Here is a 16,588-nt window from a genome sequence, read left to right on the forward strand (position 1 = left end):
GTGTTTAATTCTTGTTAAGTATCAATAATTGATTTGGTTTATTTCATGTTTGTATGCGAGATTTTAGGATTGGCCATCTTAGGATTTTGTTTTGCAAGCTATAGCTAAATTAGAATTCAAATCCGTAATTGTTTGAATAATCTAATTTGCGAAGCAACTACGTTTGATATTTTCTGCTGTTGAATTTATTAAATTGTAGGATCAATTATTGACTAGGCTAAATACAACCGCTGGTGTTTGTGTTGTCTAGGTTCGTCAGTTTTACTAGTTTGATTGCTACCGTAGATTTAAATCTAGATTGCTGTTATCTGGGTTAATTTATTGGTAAGGGTTAATTTAGAATGCTGTTTTCTAATTAACTAAAATTAAGGTGAAACAGGAATTTGATTTTCAATGACGAATATTTAATAGGATTAATTATTTTTAGGGAATCGATGATTGAATGAATGAATATCAAGGGTGTAGTTAACCGATACCAAGTCTTGTCTCTTATTGATTTCTCCAATTTAATTTTCATTCTTGCATGATAGTGATAATTTGAATATTTAATTGCTTAAATTTTTAGTAGTTAACCTCAAATCTCAAAACCCCCTTTTGTTTACTTAGGACACATTAAATTTACCTTTCCTTGTAGGAACGATCCCTACTCTCACTACTACATAATTTATTTATCTGATTGGAGTCGAGTAATTTGGGCGCGACATGACTGAGCACTGCCAATACGTGTTGTTGAATTACCCAACCAGTTTTCTTTTGTTCTTTAGTTGATGAGAGCGGAATTTGACGAGTTATCGAATTTCTTGAGACGACTGATTCAGAGTTTTGACCGAACAAAGAAGCATCTCCGAAATAGACCGATTCAGTGTAACAGTGCTGTTGATCCGTTACAGATTTTTAAGAAGAGATTTGGGGGTTAGAGTCTGATTTGAGGCAGCGGTTTCTGGATCGATTATGAGAGATGAATTCTTTCCAGTTTTGGATATTACCCCATTTCTTTTGAAATTGAACCATATTCGATTTCGAGGACGAAATCAGTTCTTTGAGAGGGAGAATTGTAATGCCCCGAAATTATCTTAATTGAGTTTATTTGAGATAATCAGAGATTTCAGTATTCAAGAGCCGATTTGTTTTTTATCAGGATCTTTTTTGTAATTTTCAAAAATTTCAGGGACTAAAATGCAAATTTGAGTTTTTATATAATATCTTGACTCCTCTCCTTCTCCATATTGCCTCTCCACCATTGAAGACCTCCAACGTTTCTTCAAGCTTTTCTTCTTCAGTTTTCGGTCGATCCGTCCGGTAGAATTTTAATTCGAAGGCAGATTAGCGATCACGAAAGCGAGAGCTTTGTTCTATCGTAAGTTTTTCTCCGATAAGTTATACTTCTATTTTCGGATGTTTTTAGAATCGATTGAGTTTCGGTTATATTGTTCTTGAGATAGTTCTTATCGATTATTCTCAGTCGGTTTTGAAATAAAGCGTCGTTCGGAATTGTTATGATTTTTGGAAGAATATTTCGAAAAAGTGGATTTTGAGATGTGTTGGATTTGAATTGTTATTGATGTTTTAGCATTGGTTTGTGTTGTTTGCAATGCTATACTGTTGTCTGTGTTTTCGATTTGATCAATTTATAGCTGTTATGCCGTCGGTTTGAGTTTTGGGATTTGGAACCATTTGAATTGTTGAACTTTGGCTATTGGATTTTTTCGTCGTTGTTGATCTTATTTTTCCTCCATACAGATTCGTTTGAAATCTGTTGAGTCCAGAGTTAGAAGAAGTCAATAGTCGAAGAGCGGTAAAAAGTTTACCTTGAGCGCACTACAACAAAAATGCACAAAGACAACACTTTAAAGACAACGCTTTTAGTAAAAAGGGTTGTCTTTTTGTAAAAGACAATGCTTTTAGTGAAAAGCGTTGTCGTTATATATTTTTTATTCATCATAGACAATGCTTTTAGTGAAAAGGGTTGTCTATTAGCTTTTTTTTAGGTCAAAGACAACGTTTTTAAAAGTATTGTCTATGAGCGTTTTTTTCCTCATGTATGACAACACTTTTTAAAAAGCGTTGTAGAAGAACTATTATTTTTAATTAAAATAAAACTTAAAATAAATATTATTAAATTTTTTTTGAGTACAAAATAAATATTATTACACCTCCCTTAACGTCAGAAAATATACCCAAAATCCCCAAGCCCCTTCTCGATCACCTTCTCCGATCCCTTTCTTCTTTTTCTCTCTTTCAAATCAAAATCTGCTTTCCCATGTCGATTTTTGCTGGTCTTGCTCGATTTATCAGATGATTTTTCAAGTGAGCTCCAAGAAGCCCATCTTAAGATAAGAAAAATCATTCTCTCTCGTGCTCTCATGACGATTCCACCAAGACCCAACCCCAGCCACCCATTTCTTGTCGTCGATTCGCTGACATGGGCATTGGAAATCTATTATTGGAGCTAGAATTCGGTTAGAGCTCATCCTAAGCTTCGTTTTGATGCCAATATAGCAAGAAATCGTGACCTAAGCTTTATTTTTTTGCGCAATTTCATCTTTGCAGTGTTGAATCAACAGGTACGGTCGTGTTCTCTATGAGAAACGGAGAATTTTGATTCCTCTTTTCGTGGTTTTGAGTGTTACGTGTTTCGATTGTTGTTTTATTATTCGTCAGTCGGTTTAATTCTGTTGTTTTCTTCCTTTATTTTTTTAATTCTTTTCCAGATTTTGATTGCAGGAACGAGGTGCATTGTTGATTAATTGGGTGTGCCGTAAGGGTGTCTGTGTAACTTCGATTATAAGGTAAATTTTTAATGGATCTTTGATGTTTTCCCTTTGCGACGAAAGAGTGTCCTTTATTTTCTCGATGATGAGCTTCGTGTAGTATTTTAAAGATGCGAGAAGCATGCAAGGGGTGAGAAGGTTCTTATCTCGCCGGTCTAATTCTTTTTTCGTGCTCAGGGGAAAAGATCGAGAATTGCTTTGATTTATTGAATCTTTGGGCTATTGCGAGTTCATGTACTGAAATTGAAGTTAATTTAGCTTATTAATTAATAACTAAATTGGTGCATGCGATTTTTCCCATTTTATTTTTCTCTGTGTTGACCTGGTTTTGAAGTTGTGCGAACCAATTTCGGAAGACTCATAATGGCAGATAACTTACTAACTGCCGGAACTGATTTAAACTCTGCCCCAATAGGCCGAGGTCAGGGGTTGATCGGTTATTCGGACTTGAACGAAGGGGCGGTAGCTACGAGCATGAATTTTGTTTTCACGACCGGAAAATAAAACGGGAGTACACTCTCCATGTTTGGAAGAAACCCTCTATCTGCTGTTGGTGATCGTGAGTTGTCTATAGTTGGTGGTACCGGTGTTTTCCGATTGGCACGAGGCATAGCTACTGTCCGTACTTACTTAGATTTTGATGCCACTGGTTATGCTGTTTTCAGTTATACTTTGTATGTCATTTAGTTGAGCCAAATAACGTATTTATATTTTTTCCATAGTAATTTTTATAACATCGTATCAGTATTTCTCTGCCATGGATTAGACATTGCTTGTGGCTTTACAAATGAATGTCCAGAGATGCAGGAATGAGAGTGTTAGTAAGGGATTGAATTTGGATAGAGTGTTAGTAAGTGATGGCATTTGATTGGGATACCAAAATCTGTCACATCTTGTTGTCAATACTTTTATCATTTACTTCTCCTAGTAGTGTGCTTCAGTTGAGCCAAACCATGTAAAAGTGTTCTCTTTAATTTTGTGTTCTTCCTACGTCACTACTCTCTTATGATTTTTTAGTTATCATGCCATTTTTGCGGATATTTACTTTTACATTGTATGACACATTAAGGTCCAACTGAGTGGTAAATATATTTCTTTCGGTATGAATAAGCATTTTCCGTACGTTCTTCTCCTCCTCCTTGGAAGTCTTGGTCACCAAATATTTGATATTTTTTCCGGTTGTTAGGTTACCTTTTTTATTTTGTTCCTGCCAGGCTTTTAGGCCACGTCGATGAACCTGCTGGAGCTGCTCCAAGTGAAGGAAAAATAGCAATGGTTCAAGCTGCAGGGGGTATTTTTGCTGGTTCTACTGCATCATGCATCGCAACCCCACTGGACACTATTAAAACTCGGTTACAGGTATTCAGATTATTATTCATTTTTCTTCTGCTGATTCTGAATGTTTCCTAATTTTTTGTGCACTTTTTATTGGCCATTACAGAATAACTCTGAAGTCATTTCATATATGCATTGCATTAATAGTCATTTATCTGTTTGTAACAAAAATTTTTTTGATGTCTAAACTTACACTGAAAAATCCCATGGTTCCAAGTATATTCAAATTTTTCGGCTGTTGGTATTCTGTTATTTTAAAAGATTTATTTATAAATTTGGGACCACATTCCAGTAGGTTTTTCAATTTTATAACATTCACTCGATGTACACCAGGTGATGGGGCATGAGAAAAAAACAACAGTTAGAGAAGTGGTAAAAAAATTTGTTTGCTGACGGTGGTGTGGCCGGATTTTGTAGAGGATTGGGCCCAAGATTTTTCATGTGCTTGATCAGAAACTTCATTCTCAGGTAATTTATACTATTTCAACTTCATTTTTAATTTGTATATTTGCATACAGTAGTTAAACTTGAGCATTGCACAATTAATTAATATAAAATAAAAGTTCTTTTAAAGTCATAAATGATCTATTTTGGTTAGAATATATATCACGTTTTGAACAGTTTCGAGAATAATTTGCAGATATTGGCGCTGAAGAATTGATCTGTTTGCTCTCATGATTTGACAGCAGCTTTAGCGCTCGTGTAGCTTAGAAATTGAGTAGAATGAACTTGAATAGTACAGATTCTGAATCTGCATTACGAAGAAAACTTGTAGTGCTCTGTGTTGTCTTTGATTTGGCATTGGAAACAGGTCATTTGAATTAAAATTTAAAGAGATATGCCCATTTTTCTGAAACTGCACTGTATGAAGAATATTTTTTTGCACCTACTGTCATTTCGAAATCTGGTATTGATCAGTGCATATTTTGAGGTTGCAATTCACATAAAACTTGTAGATAATTGTGTTTTCTTTGATTTGCCACCAGTTATAACTCATTCAGATGTAAAATTAATTTTATATGAATTTTGTACTGAACTCGCTCCAATTTGCGAAAAACATAATGTCCGAGTTTAAGGTGTGTTCTTGCAGATAGATTTAGGCTTATTAGATGATTTTATTTGGAAAATATTTATGAAGATGAAATGTAGAAAAATCAGTTAGATTTCATTTCCAATTTATAGAACTATTTTTGAATGAGAAATGAATTAAATATGATTTTTACACTATCGGCTGATGAATTTGGAATTCGGTTTCGACCTTGTTGCATGTACTGTCCGTAGAAGTTAGCTTCTGCAGAAACTTAGACAAAAAATTCAACTAATCATTTTCATCACAATTTTATCCTTTGATATTAGTAGCAACAAATTTTACCTAGGAGAATGAACCTTTCTAAACCTTATTATGGTTTTTTCTGCAGCTGCCAGAATGCCTCTGGGTAATTGGATACTTGCGCCGCATTGTTGTGTACTTGATATTTGATTTCACGTGTCAGTTAATTTAAGTTTTCATGTTATACTTGTGTTCTCTGCTGTGTTTTGCAGTATTGTGCTATGGGCCTCAGATGAGTTGGATTGGATTTCTGAGGACTACTTCCCCTTTATTTGAAGAGTAAACACATATTCACATAGTTGTTTATTTATGTATTTTGGAATTTTAATTTGCTCTCATTGTAGACATATTATATTTTTTTACAGAGTAGTGCTTAATTTTTTTCGAAGAAGATGAGTACGGCTGTTAAAAATTTTCAGGTCTAGTGTCCTATAACTGATATTGTCATTCCTTGCATGTTACAAGGTTCTGGTAAATCTAAAAGAGATGATTGGAGGACTGAGTTGCCCATAACTGGTTTAGGAGGTGGGGACATTGACAAAATGAAAGATGAGAAACAAAAGGATGTGGCGTGGTAGGGCAAATGTTCTAGTACAGTGTACGTATAAGGGTCTCACTTTTTTATGTTCTATGCAGCATTTTCATCAACTTAGTAACTAACTTAATTTCTTTTCTGTAGCTATATTGCTGGAAATGAACAGGAAGGACACTTTTCACCGATAAATGAGGCATGCTCAATGTTAGTACGATAAATTCAGTTTTTACATTTTTTTCTTGTTATCATCAGATTTTTTTGATTAAATAAACTAAAGAGCGAGTCACATGGAGTGAGTTATATTTCCCACTGATCCAAATCAACACATTTTTGTGTTTCAGAATCACATTTTTTCTTTTTGGAATTTTTGAGATGGTGTTTCATTAATAATTTTAAAATTGGTGCTTTCAAGTGTTTTGTAAATTATTCAACTTCATGCAACAGGGAGTACCTATCAGAATTTGAATTTTGCTATTTTGAGTGAATCCGATACATATGCATCGTGGGAAATCGAATCGAGGAACCATTAAAATGATAATAGCTTTCAAGCCAATAATCTTAATCTTTGTATGTCATGATCTTCTCTATTCTCTCTTCTTAAAGATTTTTTTCCTCAAGTTTTTTCTTGTAAATTTATAATTCTTCAAAAGTTTATATATCTTCTTAAATTTTTTTTTTCTCTGTTTGAGACACCTAAGGCTTCTTGACTTGGGCCACAATTAGAAATGGAGTTCACATAAAAAAGAAGAAACGAAAGTAGTACATGATCAAGATGCTTCATTCTAGGAAACAAATGTTACTTAAAAGTTAATTTTTTTTATTTTTATTTTTGTCATTTAGATGTGCTCGAGTGTCCTCTCATATTGTATACATCTTTGAATTGGAAATTATATGCCAAATTTTAAACTAATTATAAATTATGGGATGTTAGAAATCTTATTTTTAGAGTGGAGATCGTGATTACGCAAGTGGCCTGGACCAGTAATTATAAAGAAGAATGAGCTTTATGCGTACAATCTTTGAATTGAAGTCAAACACATTGTAGTAAAGTTTTTGTTCTTTTTTTCTTTTTCAGGTGAAATGGCGGAGTGGTTGTTGCATCATTATCGATTCTACAAAAAAATTATGAAGAACATGCCAAGGTATGACTTGAAGTCGTTTAATTGTCCCTACCAAATTTGCAGTCGTTTAATTGTTTTTGTTAACTTAATTTACCTCATCATAATTTCACATAATCATTTTTACAGTAATTAGGCCAAACAGAAATCCTGCTTGCTTGATTTGAAAGAACATGCCAAGGTATGACTTGAAGCTCATCCATCGTTTTCTGTGTTTTGTATTACGTACATCGGCATAATGGACATGTAAATATTATTTATGCCATATTAATCAATCTGAAAAATATCATGAGTTATGACCAGTTCGTACATTTTTTAGTTAATTTCATGCGTTGTACAAATAACATTACATTTTTTCCCATACACTGTTACCTTATATTCCCTTGCATCTGCAATGCCTCCTTTTAATTTGATTCAACAATAAACTCTGGAAAGTGGACATTGGGTGTCTTCTCCACAGCTTATAAATGGCCATAGGTTTGGCGCCTAGATATATAAATTTTACAGAACCATATGGAACTATGTTTGAATTTTACATAAAACCATAGAAGTGTTTCTCGTGCGTAATGATCCTATAAAACAAGAAAAGGGTTTGACAAACATTATCATCTCTCACATTCGAACCAAAACTTTTCTTTTACTAAGTTTGGTGGGATAATTAAGACTTTGAACCTAATGACAAACCCAAAAATAAACACTTATTACACAGCTTGACTTCATTGAATAGAGCTAGTGTTTAGTTCTACTCACTATAATGTCCACCAATCCGAATATTGCAGGGATCTTGTTTATTTCGTTGCATTATTTAGCCCAAATGGCGAGTATCTGGCAGTGGATCATTGAATAAATTCTTGAACATATGGTCTGTGAAGGAAGCCAATATAACTTTCTATTATCTAGTCAGATCTGTATAAATGCAAGCAAATTATGATGAATAAAAGAAAATAGCAAAAAAATTTCTTCCGATTAATATTTTTGAATACATGGCATGTGGAAATTTAGTTTACATGTGATTTTCGTGTTTGGGTATGGAACACTTTTCATTACTTTTAATATCAAAGGTGTATTATTTGGTGCTTTGCATACATCCCAGTAATTGCTACTTTGTTAGTATATCAAATAAATTTGTATTGCCTCTGATTTGATTGTTATTTAATACATAAAATAATGGGGTTGCAACTAGGAATGTAGTTTGTTCAACCATTATAATTTGTTCAACCATTCATTTTTAGCAACTTGTGGCTTGAATTTCGTAATTCGTACTTCATGTTCTTTGCTGCCAAATATGTGTTTGCTTTTACTTTTCATTTTAATCTATTCATATTTGTTTTATGTTTGTTTTTATTTTTAATAATTTACAGTATGGAGATACAAATTAAGGAAAAGATTATTGCGGCTTTTATGAAAGCTTGGGACGCTAACATGTGCTGAAGGAAGGAATCAAAGTTAAAGCGTTGTCTTTACCAGAAAAGACAACGTTTTTTTAAGCGTTTTTTTTTTTCAGATACAACGACGCTTAAAAAGCGTTGTCTTTTCAAGAAATGACAATGCTTAAAAAAGCGTTGTTTTTTTTAGATACGACAACACTTTTTAAGCGTTGTCTTTTTCAAAAACGACAACGCTTTTTCCGCGTTGTCTTTGAGCATGGTCTTTTACAACACTGGCTACGACAACGCTTTTTTGGGGACATTAACAACGCGAAAAAAGCGTTGTCTTTAGCCGTTTTTCTTGTAGTGGCGTGTGTTGTTTTGGGTTGTATAGATTTTTGATATAACCTCTTATTTGTAGCTTATCCAGAGTTGGAGCTATTCAAATCGAGAAAGGTACAAGCAGACATCGTTTTAGCGGGATAGCACACTCAAGACAGTTGGTTCTTGAGTTTCCCTTAAAATCACATACTTGTATCAATACTTGTTCTAGAATGAGGAACTTGTATTTTGTTTGATTAACTCTTGTTATTATTTGATTTATGGTTAATGTTTTGTGTTTTCTATATGCATTCATATTGAGCCTAAATCATTGATTTCAGCGGGCAGAACGACCCATTTTGTTAGACGATTTGGGGGTTATAATCGAGTGGCCTGGGTGTAGAAGTTCACCTAGTGTCAGCATACTCCTTGTAGTCGCACCAAATTCTAAAGGATGGAGATATGTGGCACCACCTCGATCGGGAGAGTCGTTGAGTTGTTACGTGATCTCATTCTTGGGATCCCAAAGCATAGCAACAATTTCTTGTTTATCAGAGTTGATATCCCGATTTTAAATACATGCATTTCATTCGTATTAGCATTGAATATGTTGTCTGTATTTCATGTTATTGAGATATTAATTGTTATTGCATGTTGTGTTTCTTTTACTGGGAATATCATTCTCATCGGAGTTATCCGGATGTTGCTTTTTTGTATGTGTACTTGGCAACATGTGGGGCAGGATCGAGTCAGGGGAGGCTTGGTTAGCTTCGAGATCAAGGAATAGAAGTGAGACTCGGTTTAGAAGTCGAACAACATGTCAATCTAGTTTATGTTTTGAAGCGTGTTTAGAACTCGAACTTGTTGATTATGTTGTATCGTTTATGCGAGTATTGAAGTTTGTATGCTGTTGTTGCATGTATTATATTCTTTGTTATGTATTGAATGAATATTGGAGTTGAGTTGGAAAGCTTAATTTTTGGAATTTTGTTCAGGGATGCCTTCGCTCGATCGGTAGAGATTGACCGATCGAGCGAGGGAGTTGTGGCTTCTTTTTTGTTTTTGGTAAAAGCTTTCCCGCTCGATCGGTTGAGGTTTATCGATCGAGCGGAGCCACTCCTTGAGGCGGACAACAGAGTGGAAAGACTTGCTCGCTCGATCGGTTGAATTTTACAGATCAAGCGAGGCACGGTTCCTTTTTTAAAAAAAATTATTTATTGCTTTTTAATCTTGGATCTTGTATGCTTAGTTATTATTTAACCCGAGATTAGATGATTAAAATCGAGGTCTCACAGAAACTGATATTTGATATGGTCGTATAACACTATTTTATTTGGGTTTTAGTCATCGATTGTATACGGTTATAAAATCGTTTTCTTTATGTTGCTTGTCTATGTATTATATTTATATTAATTGCATGATTAATAAGTTAACTAGTAGGTGCTGGGTCGGGTCCTTACACAACATCTGCCAGTACAAGGTCTTGTACTGATAGTATTAATAAAATTATTTCAAGTGTCTCATAACTTTAGACATTCACCTAAACACTCAGAATTAGAATACAATTAAAATTTTGCCCAAAGATATCAGTAATTTCGCAAAATTTCAAGATTACGCAATTCTGCCAACCCAAGTGCGAAAATCAGGTACTTGCGAAGTTCTTGAAACTCCGTCTCAATCTATATTGCTACTAAATCAACTCTATCGAGTTAGACACATCAGCGGTCTAGCGTACTGAAAAGATATCCACAAGGGACCTGGTTACAACTATAACGCCCCCAAATTTATTGAAACTCCATCTCTCCCCCACCGCCTTCTCCACCATTGAAGAGGCCCTATTTCACTTTCAAGCTTTTAGATTTCAGTTTTCGGTTGATCCGTCCGTTAGAATTTATTTATGAAGGAAGATTAGCGATCACGGCAGCGAGAACTTTGTTCTATAGTAAGTATTTCTCATATCAGCTAAACTTCTATTTTCGGATGTTGTTAGAATCGACTGAGTTTTGGTTATGTTATTCTTGAGCTAGCTCTTATCGTTTTTTTTTCAGTCGGTTTGGAAATAGAGCGTCATTCGGATTTGTTATGAATTTTCTTGTGATTTTTGAGAATTGGAGTTTTGAGATTTGTTTGTATTGAGCTGTTATTGATGATATAATATTGGTTTGAGTATATTCGATATGTATACTGCTGTCTGTGATTTTGGATTGAGTATATTCGATACGTATACTACTGTTTATTATCGAGATTTTGGATATACTCTTATTCAGAGGAATCACGCTCTAGTTTTAGACATCGAGGAAGCTGAAGACGCTCGAGACTCAAGGTCTGGCTCTGGACTTGAGCTCGCAGCGATCTTATTGATTGGAAGATTTGGCATCGTTCCTTGCGAGGAGATTTCCGCAATCTTTTCTAATCTTAGAAGTCAAAGGACTATTCTTATTTGATCTAATATCTGATTTTGATTGTCCGATTGATGAAATCTGCTACCTTATTCCGTATCGAATGACTTTAATTTAGGAACAGAGGATTGATATTTTGTCAGAGGTCGTCAGATGTCATGTTTTGCCGAAGTCTGACAGTTTAGACAGAGATCCTTGATGCGCTTGTTCTTTCGGCATAGACTTCGAAGAGGCACTTGTTGTTGATTACAACGTATTTTATTTCAATATCATCAGAACGACGGACAGTCAGATCAAACGAGAAGAACGTTAGAGGAGATGCCATGAGTTGGAACCAAAGATGATTCGATTTGTGACTGAGTATAGAGGATTTTCTGACGAGAATGAGACAAATTTCGATAGACAGACGGAGTATTGCTAAATTAACCGACCAGAGTTTCTTATGTTCTTTAATTGTTGAGATGCCAAATTGCTTGAGACAAATGATTCAGAGTTTCGACCAGAATTAGAAGCAGCTTCGAGACTAACCGAATGCAGTTTTGATAGTGCAGTGATGATGTTGCGGACTGGTAGGAGTATTTGAGAGACAAAGTACGAATTTGGAGCAAAATTTTTTGACTTATTTAAGAAGAGTGAACTCTTATTGCCGTCTTTTGAGTCTATGTCGTCCTTGTGTTGGAACCGTATTTGATTTCGAGGACGAAATCTTTACTTAGAGGGGGAGAATTGTAACGCCCCTAATTTATCTTAATTGATTTTATTTTAGATAATCAGAGATTATAGAAGTCGAGGGCCGATTTGATTTTGATGAGGGACTATTTTGCACTTTTTGGAAATTTCAAGTACTAAAACGCAATTTTGGACTTTGTTAGATATTTAAGCAAGTGTTGACTCTTCTCCTTCACTCCATCTTCTCCACCATTGAAGACGCCCCATTTCACTTTCAAGATTTTAGATTTCAGTTTTCGGTCGATCCGTCCGTTAGAATTTATTTCTGAAGGCAGATTAGCGATCACGGCAGCGAGAGCTTCGTTCTATAGTAAGTATTTCTCCGATCAGCTAGACTTCTATTTTTGGATGTTGTTAGAATAGACTGAGTTTCGGTTATGTTGTTCTTGTGCTAGCTCTTATCGTTTATTCTCAGTCGGTTTGAAAATAGAGCGTCATTCGGATTTGTTATGAATTTTCTTGTGATTTTTGAGAATTGGAGTTTTGAGATTTTTTTGTTCTGAGCTGTTATTGATGATATAGTATTGGTTTGAGTATATTCGATAGGTATACTGCTGTCTGTGATTTCGGATTGATCAAAATATAGCCGTTATGCCGCCAATTTGAGTTGAGGGCTATAGTTTGGTTTGAGTTCATTTGAGCCGTTTTCAGTCAAGTTTGAATGTCGATAGTGATCTCGGGCATTTATTACTTCTTTTGCAGATTCGTTTGAAGGCCGTTGAGTTGCGAGGTTTCAGGAGTTGAATCGTTTCGAAGATTGTAGCCGGTATAGTATCGACTTTCTTATTATCGATATAGGATGTTAGAATGAATCTTGATTGAGGAATCATTGTTGTTTCCAAGTTTGGAGAATCGATGTATTGAGAAGAGGTATAAGAAAACTTAGAATTGAATGGAATGAGTGACTCGAATCCGACTGATTCGAGTGTTCCGAAGAAATCACATACTTCATGTTATTTGATTACTTGGATTATTGAATGAGTTAAGCTTTGCACTTGCATTCATATTGAGCCATTTGAATTCATTCATTTTGAGTTAGACAATCTGAGAATTATTAGTAGTGGGCATTTGCAGGCGATTTACTGCGATAACCGACTTAACCCTCTATAGTTGCTTTAGAGTCTAGAGGATTGATTATACACTATCCACCCCGAGTAGAGAGTCGGTGCGACTTGTGTGATAGTTCATTCTCGGGATCACAATAGAGGAAGAGAAGAGCTGATTACCTTTTGATTATCCAGACTTGATAATCCAGATTTTAAAGTCATGCATTTCATTTTAGATTCCTTCTTGAAGTACATGATTGAGATTTGTGTATCATGCTTGAGATTATATATCATTAGTTGATATATTGAATGGTATTGCCTGTTTGTTGCTTATACTGGGAATTTTATTCTCACCGGACTATCCGGTTATTGTCTTTGTTTCTATGTGTACTTGGAAATAGGTGGGACAGGACCGAGTCAGAGATTGCATGGATAGTTGGGATGCGAAGATAGAGTGAGGACTTGGTGTTTAGAAGTCGATTATGTAATCGAACTTAGATTGTAATTGAACTCGTATTGTACTGTATTGCATTGAATAAGCTAGACTTAAGCATGTTCTACTAGTTTTGGGATTGTATAACCCTAGAAATATCTTGTTTTGGACTATGTATGATGTTTGGATGATTATGCATTGTTGGAATGTTTTGGAATTGGATTTTGAACTAGAACTTCTTCAGGTTTTTTTGTGCAGAAGTGGTCGCTCGAACGGTAGAAGTTGACCGATCGAGCGGTGGAGCTGCAGCCAAGTTTTTGTTTTGAGTTTTGCATGCCTACTCGATCGGTTGAATCTTACCGGTCGAGCGGCGCAGGTTTTTTCACCCTGGCAGTGAGTTTGGAATTTCTGCTCGCTCGATCGGTTAATTTCTACCGATCGAGCGAGGACCTTTTCAAAAAAAGAAAAAATTCTTTTTATTTCTTCTAATCTTCGAGCTTGTATGCTTCTTTTTGTTGTTAAATCCGAGATTAGATGTTTAGAATCGAGGCCTCACATTAAGTGGTATCAGAGCGATATGTTCTTGGTTGAACTAGAGGAGCGGGGTAGATCGAGTCCGCGTGTATTGGCTCCTCGCATGTGATTAAGTTATTTGTTTGATTATTTAAATTACATGCGAGCGTGCTTTATTATTTGAGAATTATTGAATTACATGATTATATGATTTAAATTTATAAAGCATGATCTACTCGAGATATAAATGTTTTTGTTATCGACTGGTGTCCGAAATTCTGAGAGGCTGTAAGGAGCACCGAATTGCAGCAATGAGATATCTTGTGTCCTAACCTTTGATTATCATATGGGTCCTCGTCGAGTAATTAACAGAAATCCACCGCCAGTTACTCCTCCAAATGAGCAAGCTAGTACTGAAATTGATTAAATGGATGCCACAGCGACGCCTATGGAAACCTTGCTGAAGAGGTTTCAGTCATTTAATCCGCCTTTGTTGCTGGGTACAGATAATTCCGTTGACTGTGAGAGCTGGTTGGACGACATTGATCAGTTGTTCGATTCCCTTGACTATTCTGATTACCGCAGAACTAGGTTGGTTATTCATCAACTAAGGGGTGTTGCTAAGAACTGGTGGATCACGACGAAGAGTGCCATGGAAAACTGAGGTACATCTATTAACTGGGATCTTTCTAAATTTGAATTTTTTAAGCGGTTTTTCCCAGTTTCGTACCGAAAGAACAAGGGAGCCGAGTTTGCCAATCTGAGGCAGGGGAATCTGAATATTGAGGAGTATGTAGCTAAGTTTGATAGTTTGCTGAGATTTTCACCGCACATTGCCGACAACGAAGAAGCAAAAGCTGATCAATTCATTAATGGTTTGAAACCGGATATCTTCACGTTGGTAAACACTGCTAGGCATGATAATTTTGCGAATGCCATGAATCACGCGAAAGGAGCTGAAGCAGGTTTGTGGAGACAGTGAGGAGCTCCAATTGTGCCTCAGCAGCCTAGTCAGTCTCAGAACCAACCACCTCAGTACCAAAATCAATCTTTCCAATTTCAGAATCAACCACCGAGTTATGAGGGTGGTATGAGTGGAGGTTATAGGAAGGATTACTATCATCCAAAAGGGAAGTAGTTTAAAAAGCACGAAAGCAGTTCTTCTAGCTCTAGTGGCTCGAGGTAGTTTGGATCGGGACAGATTTCGGGTCAGTCAGGCATGTCTTGTGTCAATTGCAGAGGTTCTCACTCCAGTAATCAGTGTAGAGGTATTTTTGGAAGCTGCTATATCTGTAACCAGCGGGGCACTTTGCCAGATTGTGTCCTCAGCGGGGCTTTGAGCAAGCACAAAGTGGAAGTTCTGCCAGACAGACATCTTAGCCTCAGCGGAAAGCATCTGTGGTCCACTATTTCCAACCTCAGCAGCAGAATAGACAGGAAGGTAGCCAGCATGAGAACCAACCTCCTAGACAGCAGGCACAAGTTTATGCTCTGACCGAGGATCAGGCTCAGACTGCACCCGATAATGACATATCAGGTAAACGTTCCATTTTGGTTTTCCTACTCTTATTGACTGATAGATACTGGTGAGTCTCTTGCCTTATTATTGAAGAATATATTTAATGTTTATCGTGCCTCTAAATCTTGTCGGGTCGTTCGAATTGATGGACACTCCTGTAGTGTTGTTAATTTTTCTATTAACCGGATCTTGTCAAAGTATTAGTTGAAGCTAGGAATTCTTATCGATGATTTGCTTATCTTTTGGAATGAGAACCGTACTGATCATTCAGAGCTTTTAAGAATCGTTTTTCAGATTTTGGTGCCGAATAGTTGTATGCTATTCTTTGATGTCTGAATTCTGTTTGGATCGAGTTGTCTTCCTCGATTTTATGATCTGGTGATGGAATTTCTGACATAACAGCGCCCCAGTGTACTGATTTTTGGTACTGATGATCTTTTAGTACTTAGCTTTTCTTCTTATCAAGATTTTGGATATACTCTTATTCAGAGAAATCACGCTCTAGTTTAGACATCGAGACAGCTGAAGACGCTCGAGACTCAAGGTCTAGCTCTGGACCAGAGACGGACCTATATGGGGGGTTAGGCTGGGCTTCAGCCCAGTCTAACCAAACCCATATAGTGTGTATATATATATGTTTATATGTTTTGTATTTTATTAGTTGGGCTTTTCAAATTATTAATTAATATATACATAGGCTTTCTTTGAAGTTAATTGGGCTTTTAAATCTTTTTACATATATCAATCATTTTATAGAACATTCAACATTGAACTATATATGATATTGAACAGAAAATATCTAATTCAAAATTTTGTACTTTATAAAAAAATAATATAAATAATTAATTATTCCATAATTTTTATTCATAATTTTTTCATGTAAAAATTAGCCCCCCCAAAAATAAATTTCCAGTTCCGTCCCTACTCTGGACTTGAGCTCGCAGCGATCTTATTGATTGGAAGATTCGGCATCGTTCCTTGCGAGGAGATTTCCGCAATCTTTTCTAATCTTATAAGTCGAAGGATTGTTCTTATTTTATCTACTATCTGATTCTGATTGTCCGATTGATGAAATTTGCTACCTTATTCCGTATTGAATCATTTTCAATCTGGACCAGAGGATTGGTATTTTGTCAGAGGTCGTCAGATGTCATGTTTTGCCGAAGTCTGTC

General features: G+C 35.7%; 1 protein-coding gene across 10 annotated transcripts; it reads left to right on the forward strand.

The window, feature by feature from the left end:
• Positions 1-2,184: 2,184 nt before the first annotated feature.
• LOC140890711 (uncharacterized) lies at positions 2,185-9,762 on the forward strand. Of its 10 annotated transcripts, XM_073298715.1 has the most exons (12): positions 2,185-2,459; positions 2,551-2,564; positions 2,725-2,789; positions 3,986-4,130; positions 4,440-4,574; positions 5,525-5,542; positions 5,649-5,715; positions 5,902-6,034; positions 6,116-6,175; positions 7,047-7,113; positions 7,219-7,270; positions 8,878-9,762. In XM_073298715.1, the coding sequence occupies exons 1-5, from the start codon at positions 2,423-2,425 to the stop codon at positions 4,497-4,499; spliced, it is 321 nt and encodes a 106-aa protein (XP_073154816.1). In that variant the 5' UTR covers positions 2,185-2,422; the 3' UTR covers positions 4,500-4,574; positions 5,525-5,542; positions 5,649-5,715; positions 5,902-6,034; positions 6,116-6,175; positions 7,047-7,113; positions 7,219-7,270; positions 8,878-9,762. The 10 variants fall into 10 exon arrangements, 6 of the variants coding, with proteins under 6 accessions (XP_073154816.1, XP_073154815.1, XP_073154812.1 ...); XR_012152258.1 differs by lacking the exon at positions 5,525-5,542 and having other exon boundaries at positions 2,712-2,789; XM_073298714.1 differs by lacking the exon at positions 5,525-5,542 and having other exon boundaries at positions 7,047-7,136; positions 7,226-7,270; positions 9,520-9,762.
• The last annotated feature ends 6,826 nt before the right edge of the window (positions 9,763-16,588 follow it).

Source organism: Henckelia pumila, chromosome 3 (assembly GCF_033568475.1).
Source record: "Henckelia pumila isolate YLH828 chromosome 3, ASM3356847v2, whole genome shotgun sequence".
Taxonomy (NCBI): Eukaryota; Viridiplantae; Streptophyta; class Magnoliopsida; order Lamiales; family Gesneriaceae; genus Henckelia; species Henckelia pumila.

What these genes read in the sequence shown, in the direction of transcription:
- LOC140890711 (XM_073298715.1), top strand. Translation starts at nt 2,423, where the DNA reads ATGGGCATTGGAAATCTATTATTGGAGCTAGAATTCG. An exon ending in TGTGTAACTTCGATTATAAG is followed by an intron (nt 2,790 to 3,985) that starts GTAAATTTTTAA and finishes TGTTCCTGCCAG; the next exon opens with GCTTTTAGGCCACGTCGATG. An exon ending in CTATTAAAACTCGGTTACAG is followed by an intron (nt 4,131 to 4,439) that starts GTATTCAGATTA and finishes GATGTACACCAG; the next exon opens with GTGATGGGGCATGAGAAAAA.